Source organism: Cygnus atratus, chromosome 13 (genome assembly GCF_013377495.2).
Source record: "Cygnus atratus isolate AKBS03 ecotype Queensland, Australia chromosome 13, CAtr_DNAZoo_HiC_assembly, whole genome shotgun sequence".
Classification (NCBI taxonomy): domain Eukaryota; kingdom Metazoa; phylum Chordata; class Aves; order Anseriformes; family Anatidae; genus Cygnus; species Cygnus atratus.
The window spans coordinates 7,195,325-7,218,152 of NC_066374.1; the positions used below are offsets into that span (position 1 = coordinate 7,195,325).

General features: G+C 43.1%; 1 protein-coding gene across 1 annotated transcript in view; it reads left to right on the top strand.

The window, feature by feature from the left end:
- IL1RAPL2 (interleukin 1 receptor accessory protein like 2) overlaps positions 1-22,828 on the top strand; it is a 339,990-nt gene that overhangs the window by 234,730 nt on the left and 82,432 nt on the right. Inside the window, exon 6 of the mRNA XM_050713426.1 lies at positions 7,838-7,912. Coding sequence (XP_050569383.1) covers positions 7,838-7,912 — 75 coding nt within the window. The remainder of the gene's footprint in view (positions 1-7,837; positions 7,913-22,828) is intronic.

A 22,828-nucleotide genomic window follows, 5' to 3' on the forward strand; every position in this document is an offset into this window, starting at 1 on the left:
CGTCTTAATCCAAAGAAGGCGTCAGAATTAACAGGCTGGATGAGGCAGGATGAAACCTCCTCATTAATCACCTATTGAGAGTAATCCATTGGCAAGAGAGGACTTGACAGAAGTGTCCGTATTACTTATTCATGAATATTGTTAATCCGAAAAACTGAAAATTGAATTCTCATCTAAAAGTTATTTGCTGTGTGCCAGCTTTGAAATTGTGGTGCTCCTGCTGAACATCAAAGAAGGCCGAGCTGTTACACGGCGCAATATCTAATTATGTCCAAAGCATGAGTTTTAGATGGTCTCTACTGCCTTTGAGACTTCAAGTGAAGTGTATTATTAATGCAGATCTTCAGTAGCTTTGTCATCTTCTTTGAAAAGCTGTGCACAAATCCTTGGTCTGTAAGAAGGGATTTGGCTGCGGGCCCTCTCAGGGCACGAGGAGGCTTGTGGCTGCCTCAGACAGCAAACCAAGGGAAGTGGGAAGGTGGGGCCAGATCCTTCATTGCGTGATTATGGTGTGTGTGGCAGGGAGCTCCTACCAAGCTTGGAGTGGGCTTTTCCCAGCCCCACAAAGAGCATCCACAGTTTTGCTTAGATACAGTGCCTTAGATGAATCAGTACTTAGCTGGCATTCATTGTCCACAATGATTCTCTTTTGATACATTATCTCTATTTAATACAAGGGGTTTAGTTCAGAAAATAATGGATTGCTTTGAGTTTTATTAAAATAACATGTGAAATCCACTCCATATTAGCTTATGTTGCTGGGGTTGTGCCGTGGTGCGGTACTTCACTGCACACGAGTGGCCACATCGATCATGGAACATGAATTGGTTGTGGACGGCAGGGTTTTGGTGCTCTAACTTCAGGTTGACAAGAACGATAGCTTTCATCTGCATGCAGAGCCCCCAGCTGTCCCTTTGAGACGGACGATGAGATCTGGCTTCATCCGTCACCACTTCTTTACTTTTTTATAAGACAAAAAGAAAAAAAAGAATTAAGAAATTCAAAAGATAAAATGTCGTAAGATGTTCTTTGTAGATCTCCTTGAAATGGAGGGCTGCTTCAAGCATCTTATTTCTGCCCAGAGTCCAAGAGAAACATTTTGAGTGCAGGTGAAATGATGTATCCTTTGTGTTAAATACACTCACTTCATTAAATAAAGCACACTCCATTTGAGATTTTCATGAATTATATTGGAAGAAAATGCAATTTACATTTAGCAACAATTTATTACACTTTTTTTCTCTGTTTCTCAGGAAACTCACGCTCGCCTCATAAAAGAAAGCTGCAAGACCCACATTTAGGAAGAGAATAAAATGATTGTGTATAATCTTATCCAATCTGTGAAATTTATAAATGTGGTGAAAAGAAAGGTGTGTTGTTGGCAACCACAGGAATGTGGAAATTTGATATCATCAGTGAGAGCCCTGCTAACACAGACTTGTGCTTCTTTCCAGCACCTACCCCAGAATGGCCCTAATGGCAGCACTGAGAGCAACCCATGCCGTCAGTGCCACTGCAGGCTGTTAATGGCTCACAGCCAGAGATGCCTGCCAGTCAGCTGCCGCTGGCATTTGGCGTGGGTATTGCAGGAGTGTTGTTAGAACAGCCCTGGTGTAATTACTTTGTGATAGGCACCTTGTGGGATTCTGTCATCTGTACTTCATTAATGTGCGATCTCTGCTATCATTTCTGTTTCACTTCACCAGAGTCCCCCTAAGTTACGTTCTGTTGCGTAAGTGCCATCAGAACCTCACCATTTCGTTTTCTACAGCCCTACGTGACTTGATTACCTTGTAGGAAGGGGGCAGAAGGTCCCTCACAAATCTGCAAACTGGAGGAGCCAAAAAATCCAAAATTCAGTTCCTTTCTACTTTTCTTAATATATTCATGAATTCAACAAAGCTTCTCTAGCGCCTGATGCTCCTGCCCTTCTCCCCACAGTAGTTCCTCTATCTGCATATGCTCTGAGAGCTTCCTGTGTGCAGTAGCTGAAGGCATCTTAGGTGAGCAGACTGGCAGCAAGACTTCAGAGTCTGGCAGAGATGATTTCACAATGCAATTGTCAGCTGCTGTTGCAGATTTGAAACAGGCACCCTGTGCTGCAAGGCATGACCTTGCAGCAGAAGCTGTTGGAGCAGCTGGCAAGAGCAGGACAGACAGACGCAGCTCGTCATTAAGGATTTTCACTGCTCTCAAAGTCAGGGGGCTACAGGCGGGGCCAGCTTCTTTTTGGTGCCAGCAGTAGGACCTCCCAAACACAGGTCTGTTCCAAATTATCGAGGGCTCAATGGGTTAGAATCAAACCCAGCAGTAATGATTCAAGAGCATTTGAGTGCTTCAGAGTTCATTTGCTTTTCAGCAGAGACACAGCTTCTTCCTTAAAATGGTGATTGTGTTGTCTCTCTATGTCATAAAAACAATTAATGTCATAAATTCTAATTATCTACTGCTAATACCAATAGGCTAAACTCCTTCTTGCAGGAAACAGTCCCACAGAGGCAGACCAAACATTAAAGCACTCTTGATCCTAGGTAGTTTGCAAAAAATGATGTTCGTGGTGCTGGTGGTGGAGGGGGAGGCATCCAGTTGCCATATCATTTCATCCCATTGTCCCCAAAGATGCATTTCTTGTTTGAATAGTAATAAACGGAGCAAAACTCTTTGTCACTGGGTAATGACTCCTGGCTTCCACACAAGTTCTGAGTTTATTGAGTTGGAGTTTATTGAGAATGAGGGCTCAGCGTTTATCTTCAAAGGTGGAGACATTTATCCTGCGACAACATTTAGTTGCGAAGGCTTCATTTCTGTTACAGCAAGTGACGGATGGAGGTGCAATCATCCTGTCAGCTTGCTGCTGCTGGGGCGCAGCACAATGGCTGGATGCTGAGGAAGTGTTGTGACTGACTGCTGCACCGCCACAATGCAGCTGATCAGGGAGCAGCCTCCCGGCATAAACACAGCCTCATGGAGCTGCAGTTTTATGAATGAGCTGCTTGACGCGGTTCTTTGCTGCATTTCACCTTGTGTGGTAATTTACTGCTGTGCCAACAAAATGAAAAGCGATCCTTCTGATCCGGTAGTGACTTGATGCTGAACATGTGCTGGAGGCTCAGTCCCCAGAGGATACTTATTACGAGCCCAAGTGGGAACCCCTGGCTCTTCAGACAAGCTTTTAACTCCGCGAGTGCACAGCTCAGTCCCTGGCAGCCAAGACGGTAGCTGTCACTTTCACATTTACATCTGCACAATTGGCTCACACGTTTGCTGAGGTGTAAGCAGCAACATAACAGAGAAGGCAGTAGCAGGTCAGGCCTGGAGCATTTTACTGTCAGCCACTGAGAAATCGGCTGGCATGAGCTGGGATTTCAGATGAGCCAAAGGGAGTTAGGTGCCTCTTTTCCAAGCGGTGCAATGCTGCTCTTCACCTCACAGCACGTGCCCTCTGCTTAACGTCCTCATTTAGCATTTCGCACACAGCTCCGTCTCCGTCGTGAAAGTTACAACGTCACTGCCAAGATTGTTGGATGCCATAGCAGATCTAAGCCATGCCTGGAAGCGTGTGTATTTGAACTAGGAGCGAACAAAAGCTTAACTTGGGGTATGAGCTACTTTCAGATGAAGGACTTGGCATGCTGTTATTTGCCCCAGAGGATGCTATTCAAACACATCAGTTCTGCTGTCAAAAGGTTAGCCAGATTCTTGTTTGAGTGATACTGGAGGCTCTGCACTAATTACTGGTGGGAAAATGCCAGATCCTTTGATTTAAGGAAGTAGGCTGGCATGCAATTGTCTCCTAGAAGATTTGAAACAATTTTGTTAGATTCCCTGCATTCTGCTTGATATTTGGATAATTGTTCCTTTCATCATTGCAAATCACACGAACAAATGTCCAGGAGGTACATCCGTAGCAAAATTATAGAACAGCAGACGTACTTTGGGTACATCACAACAAGAGGAAGAGTCACTATCCACACCAAGGGAGAAGAGAAAGAGGAAAACCTTTCCCCAGCATTCGACTGATTCTTAGCCATATACAAATTAATATTTTTACACTTCTGCCTTCAGCTCCCTTAGAAGAGCTCTCTGGTCTGGAAAACAGTTCAGCTGTGCTGTCCCAAGAACGAAGCCCTCCAAATTGTAAGCAGCTGTATTTGAATGTGACTGGCTTGATGCTGGTAGAAGTTCGGGTGCTTGGGGCACAGGTGATCCCTGTTGGCTTCGGGCATGCCTTCACCTGATGTGGGGGTGTTACGTTCAGAAGTTGTGAGCAGCTCAGCTGACTAAAAATTGCAGTAAGGGGTTTGCCTTGTAGTAGTAGTCTGAGCTGTTCCTGCCTGTGGCTGCTGTGAAGGAAGGAAAGGAGTGGAGAGAGGGAGAGCACTATGAGGCTGCTACAGCAGGAAGGTAGGAAATAATACAGGCAATAGTTGTGTCAGGTAACTAACGGAGGGAGCTGGTGCTCACTAAGATGCCTGGTAGTTTTTGAGCTGTCAGCCCTTACCCCAGTCCTAAGGCTGTCTCTTTTCAACTGCTTCGTGCTTTTTCTGGGGAGCTCATTAGTGTGTTATGTGCAAGTTTAGCTATGGAATGAGATGTTTTTTGTAATAGTAAGGCTGTGGTGGGGGAAGAAGTGAGCTGCTAGGCTCTTGTACTGCACTGGCGCTCAAAACCAGGTGCTGCTTTTTCCAGGCTATTTTCTTCTTCGGTTGGTCCTGTGGGTAGCTAGATGCTGCCCCATGCAGCAGGTCCTGCCAGGTGTTACTCCAGGACAAAGCACAAAACGGTACCTGAGGCCTCTGCTCAGACTTGATTTAGCATTGTAGAGCTGATACTTGCACAAGCAAACAGCCAGAGCCATCCCCACCTTTGTGGGGTGCAGTCCCAGAAGGGCAGGTCGAGGCAAAGAACTGCTTAGAGCACTGCCTTGTTGGACTGAGTGTCTGGGAGAGGCAAAAAAATTGGTGCTTTGGGGAACCAATACGTCCTTGTTCCAGCAGTTTCACTGTAGTAGTACCGCTGCTCGGAGCAGCCCAGGAGCGTGTCGCGTTCCTAGGGATCTGAACAACCAGCAGACAGCTCCATCCCTGCTCTCCCTGTGACAGTAATGAGGTACACGCATGCTTCTCTGCAGAAGTACCGCTGAGTCCTGTTCCTAATAAGAAGAACGTTTGCAGTGCATTTCATTGCTGTAATTTCAAGTGGTTTTGTGGAATGCGAAGCAAGAGTTAGGTGAGAAGGCATAATGTTGTTAGCTTCATTAAAGGCACAACGGCATAGTAACAGCTTTAACTTTTTGTTCTGTCTCCCCTTTTAGCAAGGCTGAAGATCAGAGTGCCTCTATGATCTATAAAATTGTCCAGGGAACTCACAAAATTTCTCTTAGAGGAATGTGCATTTGCATTAAGGTTATTTATGGACTTCTGTCAAGTACAGAGATCCTGTTTTAGGTCAGAATTCTTTGCAGCTGAGAATATCTTCCATCTTCTTACTGCTTAAGAAGGACCAAAAGTGAATTTCACAAGGTGAATAAGTAATCTGTTTTCTGACCTTGAAAATAAGGATGGCTTTTGTTTTTTATGAACGTGCATGACACTGAAGAGCTAGCAGTTCGCTGCCTTCTAGGCTCAGAATCCCCCTGGGCCATTTCAGTTCCTGCGTACAGAGCTCTGACGGGCTGTCAGCTCCTTATAACTATTACCCTCCGAGAACAATATGGCCAAATAGAACCTTTTGAAATGTGATACCCAAAAGCACATTTAAAAAATCACCCAAAGATACAAGTAAAGCGAAGGGAAGCAGGGGAAGCCCAGCTTGGGGTGGGTTGTGAGGGGTGCAGTGGGAATGAGATGCGCAAAGAACATGAAGCAAGGAAAGCCTGAACATGCTGGCACCGCATGGGTGCAGCTTCCCCAAGTCATACAGAGCACAGAGGGGACAAGTTAGTACCAGTAATAATACAAGGAAGGTTTAAGGGTAGCAGGGAAAAGAGCAAAGTGATGGTAGTAGAAAATGAAACTCTGCTGAGGGTCCTCATGAAGTGCAGAGGCCCATGCTCAACTGAGGTGTCAGGTTTTGGGAGCTGGGGCTTTATTTTTGTCCACTCCCTTTGTCAGACTTCCACCCTCAAAAAAATCTACCTGGTGTATGAAGCTGCTTAGAATTGTGTTCTCAAGCTGATCTCTTTCTCCACTTCAGTCTTTGCTTTCTTTATGAGGTCTTGGACATGTGCTGAATTCTCATCAACAGAATTTCCCATTCATACTTCCCATTTATCTTTCATTCTGAGCCCTTCTTGTGGTTTTAGTCTTATTGAGACGCTGTTTAAATACCTTAGGAGATTCCTGTGTTGTCCTTGTGGGTAAACTGTGCAAAGGGTTCTTCTTACCAACGCGTGGTTTGGATCAGAAATGTTGGCTGTTGGCTTGTTACTGAAATGTCTGTTCAGTGATAAGCAGAGCATGGCTGGAGTGTCAGTGGAAGGAGCTCTGTTTTCATTTAAATGAAACGGGGAGTGGGTTATGCTGACAATCACCTAATCTGTCACCTTCTTCAGATGTGGGCTTAATGCTGTGTGGGTTGAAGATCCTTTGATAGCAGAGTTGAGCTGCCTCTGACTTCACACAGCTGCCATTTGATCGCTGCTTATCAGAGCCTCTCTCACACATTAGTGAAATGTGTGACTGCTGCACTTCTGCTTCAGCTGCTCAGCCGGCTTGTTTGAAAACCCTGGAGAAGGTGAGCTGCAAGATGCTGCTGCAGAGATGTCCTCCCAGTGTGAGGTGTCCTCCCAGCACACCAGTGAGCTCAGCTCCACTGGGAGCACAGGGCAGGAGCGTGTGGAGCTCCCTCCTCCTGGCTGGGGAGACCTGCTGCCTGGCTAAGGGCAGCTTTCAGCTCTAGCTAGCAAAGCTCTGGGCAGGCTGGTTTCCTATCAAACCACTAGGTGCTGAGGCTTCTGAGGAGCTGAGGGCAATTTTGCCTTTGTCTTTTATGGAAAAATGCGAGTTTAGGTTGCAAACTCAGATCAAATAACTTCTAGTGATCGATTCTAACTGAAAAAGTTTTGAAGTAAATTTGAAGTGTTTAATTTTTTTGGCACAAGATGCTGTGTTTGTTTAAAAAAAAAAAAATCTCCCTGTATTTTTTTTATACATATATATATATATATGTACTCCAGGAATACTTGTTCTTTTAGCTCAAACTTACTTGCACAGACTAGCACTGAACGCTTAAACTGGGTCATGAGGCCAGTGTCCATAGCTGAACTGTTCAGTAGTAGCATTGCCCATGACTGTCTGTCCTCATGGCTTGAGCGATCGATCACCTGGGTGTTGTTTCCAGCTCTCCCAATAGAGAAACCTCAGAACAGAAGCAGTAAGGTCCCTGCTTGGGCCTTGAAGAGCATCCAGATGCTAGGTTCTTTTCTTTAAGAATCTAAACTCTGTGTTGGGGAAACTTAAACGTTGGGACTGGTTGCACTGAAATGGTTAGGTGGACGTTTTAAATGAATGGAGTGTGTAACTTTACAGGATGAGAATCTAAAACATTTGATCTAGGTGTTGTATGTGGATTAAAAATGACAAATGGAGTTCCTCTTGCTGCTTTCTGTTAAGAATGTAACTCCTGAAATTATTTATTTCCACTCTATCAGTGGCCACTGCAGCCACGAGGAATTCAGCCCTGCATTGGCAATGTAGCAGCCAAAGCAGTGGTATTAGGTAACAAATGTTTGCATGCCATCAAGTATACAAACATTTGGTTGCTTACATGACAGAGCTTTTCTTATCCAGTTATTTGTCTCAATTTTTCCATTACGTTTTCTCATTTTCTTTTCTAGCATTACTCACAGACAAGCCTCCAAAGCCATTGTTCCCCATGGAGAACCAGCCAACTGTTATAGATGTCCAGCTGGGTAAGTCCCCGTGTGGGAATAATAGATCCTAAACTTCCATTCTGGTAGCAGATGGGGAAAAATTGCAAGTGGTAAGAAAGGTTCAGTGGTACTGTTATTAAATGCAAATCAATTTGCAGCTTCTCATTTGTAACTGTAGAATTTTCCGTCATGGCAATTTCAGGGAATGAACCTGTGTAACATCAGGGGACAGCAGTACTAATTGGTTACGCTGGGTATTAAAGTATATAAATATATAAAATATGATGTTTTGCAGCTCTTTTTAACATATGATTGATAGAGTAACATGTCTGCGTAGGTGCTGTATTGATCTGTAGATGTTCACCCTAAGACAAATAGTCTCATAAAAGAAATGCTGATTCCTTTAAAAGTTAATGGAAAACTGTGTTTTCAGGTGGTTCTGAATGTGTACCAGAAAGGGCTTTTGACTAAAATGGCTGCGTGCTTTTCTCATTCCCACTGTATTTTCTTGTGTGGTTGCATAGCTCTGAATCTCAGCTGGCAGCATGTATTTTCTCTCGTGTTGAGAAACTCTGTTAGAAAGTTCTGCTAACTTCGGGGAGCTGTGAGGCATCGTGATGCTGAAAGAATTGCTTGGCTTTGAAGTTCCAGAGGCTTTTTTTTCAGTGCCTTGAAAGTACATTTCTAATTTGAAGAAACGTAAGTGGAGTTACTTTTGAGGACTGTGTTGCCATGAGTTTAAATTACAAAGGATGAATTGCAAATGTGGGTTATTTACTCTGTGTTGAAGGAGTGCTATTTGCTTTCTTCTTCAGCTTGATTCTTCCACTCTTTTATTGCAAAGTTGGGTAGGATTCCGTGGTGGAATAGTCTTTAAAGGCAAGCAGAGTCAGAATGAAACATGTAAGGTGGCTGGTGAGTGCAGTAAAGCCTTTTGTCTGTTTGTGTGACATCCTTGTTTTTAAACTAGGAGCCGAACAGTATCAGCAAAACACTTCAGATGGCATGGAGTATTTAAAAATGGGGCTTCAATTCCTGAACGTGATTCCTGAATTGTGGCAAGAATGAGAATCATTTGTGACCCTAGCTAATTTTTCTCTTGTGTACCTGAACTGACTCAGGAGTCTGTCAGGACTTGCCCAGGGAAGGAAGGCAGCAGTGGAGCTGGGAAGCAGCCAGTACCTGCTGAATCCTGCAGGCAGGTAAATGTGTGCGCTCACGCTCCCTTCCTCAGAAAATCCTGAGCAGAAATCGAGCCTAAAAGGCAAAAACACAAAATCAGTCTGAGGCCACACTCAGAAGCCCCACAAAACTAGCAGCAGAACAGTCATTGAAGTTTGGATCAGCCCTAAAGGCTGAATTTGGTTTCCAGGTCCAGCTTGTTAAAAGTCAACTTTGTAATGATTTCCTCTGGGAGCAAACTGTCCCCGCATGCAGCTGTGTAATAAAGGCACTCAGAGGCACATCTTTGCTTGCTGCATTTTTATTCCATCTTCATTTCCTATTCCAAGTTCCTCCATTCCATCAGGATTCTGTTTTGTACTGAGCTTTTTCTTTCCTACGTGAAAACATTTTGTTCCGACTGATTAAAAGGGGTTGATTCAAAATAAGTAAAATGAAAACAAACAAAACCCCTCCTCTCCTTGGAGATGTGGCTCAGTAATAAGATTTTGGAATATCACTGTAGGGAAATAGAAATCTTGTATCTTCATGTGCCGGAATGTATTCCATGAGTTGTCCTCCAAGATCAGGGAATTTGCATATGGGGCTTCTCTTCTGGTGGGGGAATGGTTTTGGTTATCGCCACTAAACCATATTCATATTGTGCTGTAAGAAATTAATGCCTATGAAAGAACCTGAACTTCGTTCTTGAATATGCAGTGAAATTTGCCATATATCTCTCTTAATTTAAAATGACAGATAGATAGAGCTAGAAAAGCCCCAGGGAAAACCTTCAGCTCTTGGCAGGTACCTGTGGATTGGGCCTTGGAAGCCACACTGACCTCTGCAGTGTGCTGCAGACCCCGTAAGGACTGGAGCTTTGGAGGAGAGAGAAGCATTTGATTGCAGTGAAGAAACAGCAAAAAGCTCTAAGTCAGGTCATCTCCTGGAATGCTTTTCTGAAATCTTGCTAAACTGTTAAGAGTTCTAACAAGTGATGTTTTTGTGTTGTACTAGATGTGGATCTGTGCTTCAGAGGGCATTTAGCCCATGGAGCCAAATCATCCCATACGCCTGCTTTTTCAGTGGTCGCGCAAGTATGAATGCGCCCCTAAACTACAAAAGGAATGGAGTTTAATCCACCTACTTGTTCTGAGAGATTATTTTAGATTCTGTTGGAAAACTAATCTTTAAAGAGATGGCTGTCTTTGCTTTATGAGCAGAGGAGATTAATAGTTATTTAGGGGCTTTATCCTAAATGATTAGCACAATGCTGTGCAAAATCCTCCCAGAACTCTAGGCAGCGGCCTGACTATTTAGCAGCTTACTTGACCTGATTGCAGACTTCAGAATTCACCTTTTGGCTTTCCTGTTTTGTAAGAAGATTCAAATGAAAATAGGTATGCACAATTCTTATTGACGGTGGATAAAAGAGCTCCTCCAGGCTTCAAACATGGCTCAGAGCCTTCCTTGTTCTTCTGAAGGAGCATGGTTGTACTTCTTGCTTGTTCCTTTTTCCTTTTGGAATTTGACAGAGATCAAAACCAACCCTGTCAAGGTTATTGAGAAGCAGAAGCCAGAATTTTCTTCTTTCTTGTGTTCTGTGTTTGCTTGTGGTAGAGAAATAGAGGAAGAGAGGAGATGATGAGCACCAAACAGCATCCCAGAGAACTAGAGAAATAGTCTGAAAACAATTCCACTGTCTTGGATGCTTTATGAGGTCAGATAATCACTTCATCTGTGGGCAGACCTAGAAAATAACAACAATTTGTTTATTTTTTATTTATGTCTTCATTCTCATAAAAGGGGGGAAAAACACCCCCACTTTTTTATTTTGATAGCTCTTGGCTTCGGAGGACAGCATAGTAATAGTACTTTATTGCATGACAATACAGCACAATCTTACATCTTGATTGTAGCAAATATACTTTATAGAAAGAATAAACATCATGTTTTTGCAGATATGAGCTTAATCTGACACTATTATTTGCTTCCTGAAAAATGATATTCCTGAGTTTCTTCATTAAATTAAAATCAGATTTGATTGTACGAGCCAAAATACACACAGGTCTTCTGCCCAGGAGACAGTGTGGCTTTAGCATGAGGCTCTGGAGATCGTATTTAAAGAGTTTTGTGCCATGCATCCTTATTTTTCTGTTTGCAAAATGTGACAGTCTCCCACGTAAAGGTCTGCATGTGAACTTCCTAAAGCTTAGGACAGTGTGATTCAAAGAAGTTGTTCAAATACTTTTTTTTTTTTTTTTGCTGTTGCTTTGACCGTATAAACCTAGCTGCCTATTTGGATTGTTTGTACCAAATCGCTAAGGCTAGACAACTCCTGGTACGAGTTAGAAAAGTAAAGATCAAAACCCCTGTCAGAAGTCTCCAGGCTGCGGTGCCGTACGTTTTAAAGATCTCTCATCCATTTTCACATGCAGCTGTTCTGGCAGTGAGGGGAGCATGCTGTGCTCCAAGTCTTAAGTGACTTGTTGGTACAGCACTCTGATTTCTTAATTTCTTTTTTTTTTAACTCTTTTCCACCTAACTTTGTTCGCTCCTAGTACTTTGTGAACGTGGAAGGAAAGATAACCAATCCTTTGAATTCTAATTACGTGATTGCAGAGTAGGTCTCTCCTCTGACCTGGCTTCTTTGCCTAATCCTGGTAGTGCCAAGGGGCTGGTGTCTGGTGTAAAAGCAGCATGGCAGGGATATGTATTAGCAGAAGAAAGGAAGCTTGCTTGTGCTTTGACTTTGGGCTGGATAGGGCCTTGTAAGAATCGTGGAGGAGCTGCATCTCGCTAGCTGACGTTTAAGGAGCTCCCAGAGTCACCTAGCTTGCACCATTGCTGCTGTTCTACACTTCTGTGGTGTTTTTCAGTATTAAAAAAGCTAAAAACACCACATCAAAACAGATGCTAGGACTTTCTGTTCTGTTCATTCTACAACGTAGAATACAGTGATTGTGGTGTGAGGTTAGTCTTTTCCTTATGAATATCTGTGGAGAGCTAGGTGAGACTGGAATTAATGTTCGTGTCTATATGAAGTTGATCGCTTTGGTATCACTGGCTTTTACTTTAGGTACTGGTTTTGTTTTCAGACATTTACTTAAGAAAAGCAGCAAGAGTCTTAGAAAACAAAACAATATCTATTAACATATCTATGTTAATTCATTTACTTACCAAGGGAAATGTCAGGGGATTTACCTCGCTGATTTCATGGTAGTTTCTGTGTCCAAAGATGCTGAGGAAAGAAAACACGTAGTTTATGAGGGTTCTCACTTTTTCCTAATAGCTGACCTGGTCAGAAAGATTTTGTTTCTAGAAGATTTAACAGTGCAATTCCGTGAGGCTGGTTATTAAGCAGATCAATAGAGCTACTGTAAAACAAGCGTAAGAGAACATACAAAGCTCCAGTGTCTGCTGACAGGTATGGGAAAAGAACAAGAATAGCACTTAAAAAATAGCGCAAGGTCCTTTTTGTCAAAGCGCTGGTTCCATGCTCTTCTGTTGAGATGTGGAGCTCGTCACTTGTATGAAGTGCTGTGGCAGCCCAAATGCACGTTTACAAGGAGATCTTGGCCCTGGTGGAGTGAGATGTGGGCACAGGAGTGTGCCAGGCATCCAGAGCTGGTGCCTGAGTCACCCCAGAGCTCATTCAAACTCCTTCTCCTGAAAGCTCAAACCTGGTTAGACCTGGGAGGGTTTTCCTGGGAATGGAAAAGGCCTCTTGTAGAGTGAGTTGGGTGTCTCTTTTAGGATGGAAAGGCTGGGAGGTAATGTCTTCTTTCACCTGCTTGCTTCACCCATTCTGTGAGAATGCCTGAGGTGTTTGATGTAGATGTCTTCCCCTCCATGTCTTCCAAAATTAAAAAGGTCTGATTAAGGTAATTAATTTTTCGGATTTGATTTCACCAAATAGATCAATCAATACAAAATCATAAGTATGTGAAGGCAGAGCTATATAAAGAACAGCCTTGATACAAGATACAGCATACACGTAGGTAATCTCTAATAAGGAAATCAGGTAGCAGTCAGCAATGCTGTTTTTTCTGTTGAATCCAGCTTTTCAAGATACAAGTCGTTTTCCAGCTAGACTAGCCTGTAAATGTTACTCCCGTAATACAGTCTGTAACTATTACTAAAAGTAGTAATGTAGGTGGAGGAACGGGTGCTGAAATCACGGGCAGACTGGAAGCTGTCCCCAGAGCCTCAGTTGCCCTTGCCCTGCTTGGTGCCCATGTGTGGGGTGGGTGAGGCTTGCCCCACATCTCGTCCTCCTGCCACATGCTGTCTGGGTGGCACAACCCGGCACCATGTACCAGGGACCTGGGTCTGTGTGCACTGTGCGGCAGAGGAAAGCTGAGGCTGAGAGCAGAGAAGGCACGTGGCTGCTGTCCCCTGCACCCCAAGCCCGGGAAAAACGGGTCTCCTCCGTCCCTGGTTCTCCCACTGCGTCCCCATCTCCCAGCCATGCCCCCATGCGCTCTTGGTGGCTGGAGAAGCAAGCCAGGACCCTCACTGTTGTCTCCTCCGTACCTTCCAGCTGTCTGCAGCTCTCCGCTGCACCCACCTTTTCCCAGAAATAAGCTGGGACTTCGTCTTTCTTCCCCCAGGAGCGCAAACCCCAGACACTTCTCTCCCTTAAGTGGCTACAGATGTGCTGTGTAAATGATCCGGACTCCACGCTGGAGATTCACTCCCTCTTGGCGGTGCAAACCATAACACCAAAAGCTTTGTGTCCCTGCACAGATATACATGAAGGAGCACTTTTCCCTAGGGAATGAAAAGAAACCTGGGGTATATTCCTCAGGAGCTGCCTGTCCCTGCAGCACAGGGATATGGCTCCGCAGCTATTTCAGCCGAACATGCCTTTGCGAAGGGGTGCAGGATTTGCATCTATTACAACCGTTTTGTACTAATCTGCAGGGAATATTAGAGACAAATTGTCTGACATTTAGGTTTAGAAGTAGTTTCCTAAATACCCTAGGTGTATTACCGCTAATGCTTTGATGCTAATTTGGTGCGTTGTTAATATCCCTGCTTTTCCCGGGGATAATGGAGAAATGCTGTACTTCAGAGACTTGAGGCTGGCTTCTGCTGTTCAGCTGGCATAAATTCTCAGTTGTTGTACTTTTTGTGTGGTTAATCCAGATGCATGTGTGAAGCGGGGAACAGTTTGATACTTGCACAGATCTTCCTTTTGCTGTAATTGGCTTGGAAAGGTAAGGCTGAATTCTGGCTCCCAATCCATGTTTTTTACATCCATTCAGATCCGTTGGATTGGCACGAATATGTCAGAAGGCAACATTTGGCACTTTCAGTATTTTTTTGTATTTCTATGAACTATTTATTGCTTAAGATGATTTCAGTGGTTGTTTCATCAACATTATGTATATTTGAAGGACAAAAATAACACTGTCTTTATTTCATAAAGTGATGAACTGACGTTAGACAACCTTGTGGTTACATTCGCAATAGCACTGCTTTAGATAAATGTTGTTTCTTTTAATAAAAGAAGATAGTAAAGAAGAGACAGTCTGGTAAGTACTGGTTTACACATCTTCAGCAGCATTCATACAGGGGCAATAACTAACTTATGGCAGAAAAATGAATCAAGTCTTCTTGCACCAGTAAAACTTTCCCTGAAAACGGTGATGATTTTGTGTGGGTGTTCAGGATGTTCATCTTCAGCACTTCACTGGGACTAAACTGTCATTAACAAATGTGACCATCGCTTCAACCACCACAGGCATGCAGCTGTGCTGAGGTTGGCTTACGGATCTCCTGTTTGGTGTCTGGGGTTGCTGCATTTGACTTGTGCCAGAGGAACAGGCATGAGTTTATTTCTGCAAAAATGAAATTTGCTTTGGGGGACAAGGTGAGAAAAGATGGTCTTCCTGGAGAAGAGGGGAGTAGGGCTGTTGATGAGAGCAACGTTTTCTTGCTCTGGTGGAGCTTTGCTGACCGTAGTCTGGATTCTGCACTCTTTTGAAGTGAGGACAGTACTCTTTTGTTTTCCCAGGAATGTTATGACAATGAATCGGGTGATAGCAGAAGTGCTCTGAGACGAGCACAGAGTACAGATAGGGAAGAGTCACAGAATATTCCAAGTTGGAAGGGGCCCACAAGCAAGGATCACGAAGTCCAGCTCCTGGCTCCACACAGCACCATCCCAGAACCAGGTCCTATGTCTGAGAGCATTGTCCAAACGCTCCTGAACTCAAGTAGGCTGGGTGCTGTGACCACTGCCCTGGGGAAGTGGCCTGGCTTTGACCAGGACTCCTTCCTCAGGGTCTTTACCTTTAGGATTCTGAGCCTGGCTGCAAACCCAGAGACAATCGACTGTGCAGTCCTCAGCCATATGCTGTTGTGCATTGAATGTCAGGCCATATTATCGTTCCCAAAGAGAGAATCACAGGGCAAAGTTTGCACTGTTTTATGGGCTTGTTAGAAACACTGTCACTGGAAGGGATTCATGTCCTGCCATTTTACATTGTCTCCACAGTGTTTGTCATATGAATGAGTTATTAGTCTGTGAATGCCTCATATATTCTGTAAATTACAGGGTAGAAACATTCAGCAGTACTATTTTGACCTTTTCAGCATTCTGTGATTTGCTGGGCATGCCATTTCCCATCTCTTGTTTACGGCTTCACTAAAACGTAGGGACGGAGCCAAGTGGGCAAACAGTCAAAACATCCAGGGCTGTGAAAGGGCAGGGTCATGCATCACAATGCCGCTGTTCAGCAGGCACTGACGATTAAAATCTGGAGTAACCATTCTCATGATTTCTTCCTTCACTGAAGAATAATAGAAAATTGTACTTGGTAATCTGTTCCAAAGGCAACAGCGCAGAAAGTGAAGAGTGATGGCATAATTTTTGTTTCGTAAAATTTCAGAATTGTGATGTTATGATCTTGGAGGCCATGGAAATCTAAGCTATCGTAGTCCTTCAAAACCAAGGAAGTGAGATTCCACCTACCAAATCTTTGCTTCATTTAATCCACTTGATAATTTCTGCTCTTAACATCATCCTGATACACTTGCATTTGTTTCTATTGTACAGAAACAAATAGCTCGTTTTTAGGAAATTGAACTTTGACTGTTAAAACCAGGCTGATTTACTGTTCTTCTGGGAGACGTTTCCGTCCAATGAAGTCCAAATGAAAAAGATTCAAAGCAAAATTTTTCTAGAAATGAAGAGATACTTTTACAGCCTGCTGAAGACATATGGTACATGACTTCTCAATGCCCATAATCAGATGGAAAGTAGAACTATATGAAGTAGTAATCTGTGGAAACGTGCTCGAGGCACGCTGTTTTCTACTGCGCATTTTTAGTTTAGCAAACCAGTTCCACAGTAAATGACTGTACCTTTCTCGTGCTATGTTCTTGTCATCTGCTTATACTGTGGGAGGCTTATTAATTTTGCCATGCTTGGCCCTAGTCCCATGAACAAATTAATATGATTAGTCATGAAAACGTCCTGTGAGGTTTCTCTGCTTACTCAGGTGTGGAGTTACCCCGGCTCAGAGGAGCGTACAATTAAGTGCATAACTCTTGGAGCAATGCTTTATGTTGCTCAAATACAAAGCTTGCTGATAGACTTGTATGCTGTATTAATTAAAAGGCATAAGTAAATTTAATTTTATATCTAGCAGCGTCTTAAATCTAAATGAACTGTGTACAGCACCGCTAGACGCTCAGTTCTGAAGCTGCGTGCTTTGCTGCTCAGATGTTATGTAATCTGTGGCAAACTCAGAGCGTTTTCCACATTTCTCTGATCAAACTGGGTGGTTTGAGGTCACAATTTTAATACTTGGTCTGCAGGGTTTTTTTTCTTTTTCTAAAAAAGCATTAAGTGTGCTGTTTTACCACGAGTGAGTGGAGTAAATAATTAATAGCAAATAATGCATTTCATGAATTTTGCTCCTTTATGTGAAGGGAAAGATTGCCCATGTGGATCTTCCCTCCGAAGTCATTCAGATACTTTCTGTAAATGCTTCTGGACTTGATGAACTCTTAAATAGTTTTTGCGAAGTCCTGAACATGGGGGATTTGCAAAGTAAAACCGCTTTGATTGGGCAGGCTGATGAAATGAAGCTTTCTGTTTTCCTGATTACATTACTGTTAACTTTTTAAAAATGATTTCCTGTTCTGCAGTGATGAATTTGAAGTCAAATTTATAGAAAATATTCTGCAGCCTATCGTTCAAATTGTTGATACTAATAAACGTTCCAGGCAGAAAAGTGCTCTGCTGGAGCATTTGAGCCTTTGCCCCAGTAAAGTGAATGCATGAAGAAGTAGAGTAAGCAGAGGGTTTCATTGTAAGCCTGGTGCATATTTGCGGTTTAACTTTATGTGAATTCACCTGGCTTTCATGCTTTACTCAGTTTGAAAACTAAGTTCTAGAGGCTGCCCTGTTTGCATTAGGAAATCTCCTTTACTGAAGATCACTGACGAAGCACTTCTGTTTAGGATTGCAGTTTGGCTTTCCTAAACGTCAGCTGGCAGAACACGTGGTGTGTAGATAACAAATTGTTGTTTGCACCATGGGCTCCTGCTTCTGTGAAGGGATCTATTACATTTTTGGCAATCGTTCAGATGCTGCAGGCACGTATACTTCTGTTTCAGAACTTCAGACCCCAGCCTATCTTGACCCAGCACATCCTTTTAACATCCTCTTACAGCTTGACCCATCTTTTCTGAAACACTTCTGAACTCAAAAGACTTTGAAACTTGTGGTTTCAAACACCAAAATTGTCAGCAAGCATTTGGGGATTGCAAGCCGTACTTTTGCCTGTAAAAAGTAAGTAGGAAATCCACAGGCAAATTACAGTGTGTAGCATATAATAATAGGCACGGTAGTCTTGGATTATTTTAGAACAGCTTTTTTAAAAGAGAGACCAAATAGTTCCCTGGGAATTTGCAAGCATCTTCTTTTCTGTGCTAGTTTTCTCCCGGGTCCTTTGTTCATGCCTGTCTTATACAATATTCTGTGCCAACTGAGCACTCAGCGGTTTTCCAGTGTGTTTGCAAAACCAAGCTTGCAATGCACCTGGAGGCCTTCAGGTTCTGTCTCTCCTGTATGATGTTTCCTGTCCTATGTAACTAACTTGTAAGTATAGGTACATAACATTCTTGTTTCCTGTAATGCCTCTTCTGTGGTTATTTGCCTTACAGTGCTTACAGTGTCAAGCCCTAAAATCCCCTTCAGTTTCTGCTCATCTAGTATAGAAAACAACATTAAAATTACAAAAATCTCATGACTGAGAAAGCTTTGGGGGAATTTCTCTGCCCATCAGTAACTTTCAATGGAGACACTGTGCTCCTACTTAAATATCTCAAAAGTGCATTCATTTAAACATGTAGGGAGCCCAGTTAACAGTAGGGTGGCACACAATGACTTGTGGCACAACAAGGATTCGAGTGATGAATGGGAGGAGCTGAGGTTCTAAATTATGACTGGGGATACTAAAACAGCAGATGCCCAGGCTCAGTCTAGCTCACGGTGCTCTGTTATGAGACAAGCCGAAGGTGCTTAGCCACTTAGGTGTCTAGAGAAGGTGTCTTTGACTGCACAAAGAAGCAACCGTCGTGGCGTGTCTTTTAAATAAATAAATAATTTTTAAAAGTCAATAATAAATTCCAAAATGAAGATTTTTAGACTAACATATTTGGGAGTAAAAGCAGGTCTGGAAGAGGGGATGACATCTTGTCACGAAATATTCAAGAATATTTTCATTTTGACTCAGAGTGCAAAACAAATTGTCAAAAGTGTAATTTAAGCTCAGACTTGGTTTAACCCAATAATCAGTGGCCAATGTCCTCAAAATGGTGAAAGCTTTAAGTAGACCTAGGACTCAAGTACTTGGTTGTGGATGAGTGTGATGTCTCCTGTATGAGACTAAGCATAGTCTCATAGTAACAAATGGAGCTTTCCTGCTCTGACACTAAATTTCAGTCTTTGAAGCCATTGCTTTTTGTGTTCACACTTCTGGTGGCATGAATAGGGTTTATTTGGTCTAGATCTTCGGGAATTCTGGAAATGTTTTTTTTTTCTTTCTATAATGGAAGCCAGAGAAAGCTTTTTAAATATCTTTTTTTTTTTAAACCAGACAATAATAAATGATTATGAGATCAAAAGTGGGCAACAGAACAGCTGGCATGAGTAAAAACTTGTATTTCCTTGCTATAACCCTGATTGAAATCACCAGTTTTCAAAGCTGATGCTGACTCTGTTAAATCTAATTTAGTTCCTGCATCAACTCAGTTGAAGCAGAAGCATAACTGGGAAGGAAACTGATGTTCTCGAACATGATCTCTCAGCAGAATGCCACATCTGCAGTGTCAGGCACGTGAGTCCCCACAAACACCTGTTTTAATAAACAGGCAATTTGCTAATGCTCAGTTATGCCCACAAATAGCATCTGTTTCTGGCCAGTTGTTTACCTGAATAAAGCAGCCTTCTTAATCAGTGAAAGCCTCTGTTGCATAACTGGTCTGACTCATTTTTATCCGGAGATGGGAATTACCCACTCTGCTCCCTACCCTTAATATCCTTCTTGATGGGATTGGTAGAAAACAGTCTGCTGGAACACAGTTCCCCCTCCTTTCCAGGCACGTAGAGCAGTCAGAGCTTTGGGATATGCAAGTAGTAAAAATAAATACAGCTCTAGAGCTGGGTGCTATTAAAAGACAACATGGGCTGAATGATAAATAATGATGGATCAGTGTAACTACAAGGGTGTTCCAACAGTGAGTATCACTTTAACCGTGGGTCTAGATTAGCATCCCAGAAAGGTGCCCAAACTTTTTTTAGTGGGTTGGGTGCTGGTGAGGTGCTTTAGAGGAGCAACACCTTCCTGACACCTGGCAGTCAGAAACAGCCTGTCAGCCAAAAGGAGCCTGGGCAGCTGATCCATGCACACCTTGCATCACACAGTGCCAGTGCCCTGAAAGTGTGACCCCCAGTGTTTGTCTGTGGGGCTTGACAAGAGCCTGGCATAGAGGCAACAGGAAGGACTTAATGTGCTCAGTTCTTCCCTAGGAAAATTTTGTATATTCAGACTGAAGTTTCAGATCCAGTAAGAAACTTTGTCTGCATGTGAAGGCCTATGGCTGTGCATACAGCCTTCCAGTGCTAGTAAAGGGGTAAATAAAACTACTATACTGTGTAACCTCTAAGTAATATCCTGCCTTTGAAGAAAAACAGCCTAGTGGGAGTTATAGTGGTGAGGAGGGGGGTGTCTTTTTGTTTTTTTCCCATGCTCCACTACTAGTTAGTAGGGCTGCACTTTGACTGGATTCAATTACTAAAGCATTTTATTGCTTCTCTTGCTAAACTTTCCTGGCAGGGTTATAACTAGAGACCATTGTACTTAGACATAAGTAAAGCAACTTCTTTTGACCTCTGCCTACACTTGTAGTAAGTGATATATTGCCTATTACTATTACAAGTAATAATAAATTGATGATACAAATAAGTGGGTGGGAGTGAGGGACTAGCAAGTCAAAGCAGTAAGACGGTGAGATTTAGGCCTTTTTAACTTTTCAGGAGTTGACCATGGCACAACATAGCCAGGGAGAAGCATATCTCTAACCCAGGGAAAGTGAAACTGTCGCTTAAACCTTGCAGCAGAATGCTGTTAAGTCAGCCTGTGCTGCTTCTCAGTAAGTTCCAAATCCCAAATCTTTCATCTTCCCTGTTAGTTCTGTCCAGCAAATGGTGTGTGGTGCTAGGTCAGTGGAAGCCAGTCCGAACTGCTTGGGATTTGATTTATGTTCTACAGAAATTGACCTACACAAATTACTGGGAAAGCAATGTGGTTCTGTGGCCTCTGGTTGAAAAATAGGCTATTCATTGCTTGTTCGTTCTTGCATTACATCTTCAAAAAGAAATATTCATGCAGTTCAAACTCTGCTTAGTGAGCGAGGAAGCAACCCTTTAAGCCTCATCTGAGCAAACAGCAGTAGATGTTTGCTTTGAGTCCATAATGCACCCTGACAAGGGAGGTCACTGGTAGGCAAAATAAAATTAATATTGAATAAAAACTGAAACTCTGGGACAAAATTGCAATGTTCTATTTTTATTTTTGAGACATCTGAGCTCTCTGGGATTTTCTGAATGTCTCTCGCCAAAGCTGCATATTAAGTACCTGGAAAGCAAGTGACACAGCACAGAAGGGATCTGGCTACTCCCTGGGTGTCGAGCAGAGATTTTTCATTTCATCCATCATTCACAACCTGCTGCAGTGCTTCCAGAACTTACTGAGTGTATCTAACGTAGGGTGGAACAAGAAGACTGTTTGCAACATGCTCTGCTGTCTCTCTGTCTCTGAACTGAATGCTGTTAGTCGGTTTGTAATTGCTGTTTTTAGTAGTATCATTAATCCTACAGAATGTTGTGTGGCTCTTTGCACTGCTCCTTAGGATCCGCAGAGTTTTCAGAAGTCGTGAACTGGAGCTCTATAAATCACAAGACCGACTTAACAATCAGACTTGAGAATTTTGCCTTTTTGTTTCTTGCAACTGTAGGTTGCAGCCAATTTTAAACTTCCACCCGTAAGTACATCATTAGAATTACACTTCAAAGATCAAGCCCTGCTCCTCCATATCCCACAGTATATTGCATAGTGTCCACGTTAATGGATCTTTGGCTTTCCAGATCATCCACTTATCACCATCTGCACAACAGAGGATGTACAGAGTAGCAGTAGAAAAATGGAGCTGGGAGTCGCTGGCTTAGTACTAGCTGACCAGTCCTGGGGGCTAGTGATGGACGAGCTGATCTCTCCATACCCTTCCTGACTCAATATCCATTGTGCTATAATTTGAGAAGCTAGAGGTTTTAAAAAGAGCAAGACTCCTGGTAAAATCCAGAGAGATGAATTTGACAGTGTACATCATCTTTTCTTTCCATATTTCCATTTAATTGCAGCTAATGTAAACTCCATAATCAAATTATTAAAATGGCTTTCATTTGTCTGCTTCTTAAGTACACTTCTGATCTTTGCTGTTAGCGTGTGTGGAGAGATGTAATTGCCTGTAGCCCTCTAAATTACCGAAGCTTTTTTTTTTATTTCTATCTGTAGGCAGGTCCTTTAAATGTTTATGGTGCTTAAGGATCAGGTCCTTAAATGTTTATGGTACTTAAGGAACATGGTGAAATCGTGAAACATGTAGGTATGGCTGGAAACTTCCAACCCTTGAGTCAGCTGAATTTGGGTGGTTTGACATTTGTTTTGCTAGTGAGCCAGACTACAGGAAGTACAGAGCTGAGCTGCTGGCATCATAGGGCTTGGCTCTGGGACTCAGGCTTTGGGTCTGACCTTTCTGGGTCAGATGCTTGGGGTTTCCAACATTGCAGTTACATCCATGAGAGATAGGTAGAGCAAACAGAAGAAAACTGCTGTTCAGTGGCCTAAAGGAGAAAGGTGTGCTTGAGCAGGGTGAGCTGGCACGTGGGGCTGGTTGGGTTCGTTGGTTTGGATGTTCGTATTTGTTGCTCAAGCCCAACGAGCGCTTGATGTTGAAGCTTTTAACTGCAACAGACTGAAGGCCTGCTACCGCTTTACCTTACTGTCACCGTGATATGCAGACTGTTCATCTCAGACTGCGTCTGGCCTGATTTTCAGAGCTCCTGCTTCACAAAATGTTTCTCTGTCACGCTGCAAGAGGGCAGGGGAGGGGCAGCTCCTGGGCAGAAGGAGCTCACCCAAGCAAGCTTCTCTTTCGGTCGTCTTTGGATGTTGCTTTTTTCATGCTTTCCTTGCCACTTTCTGAGAAGGCACT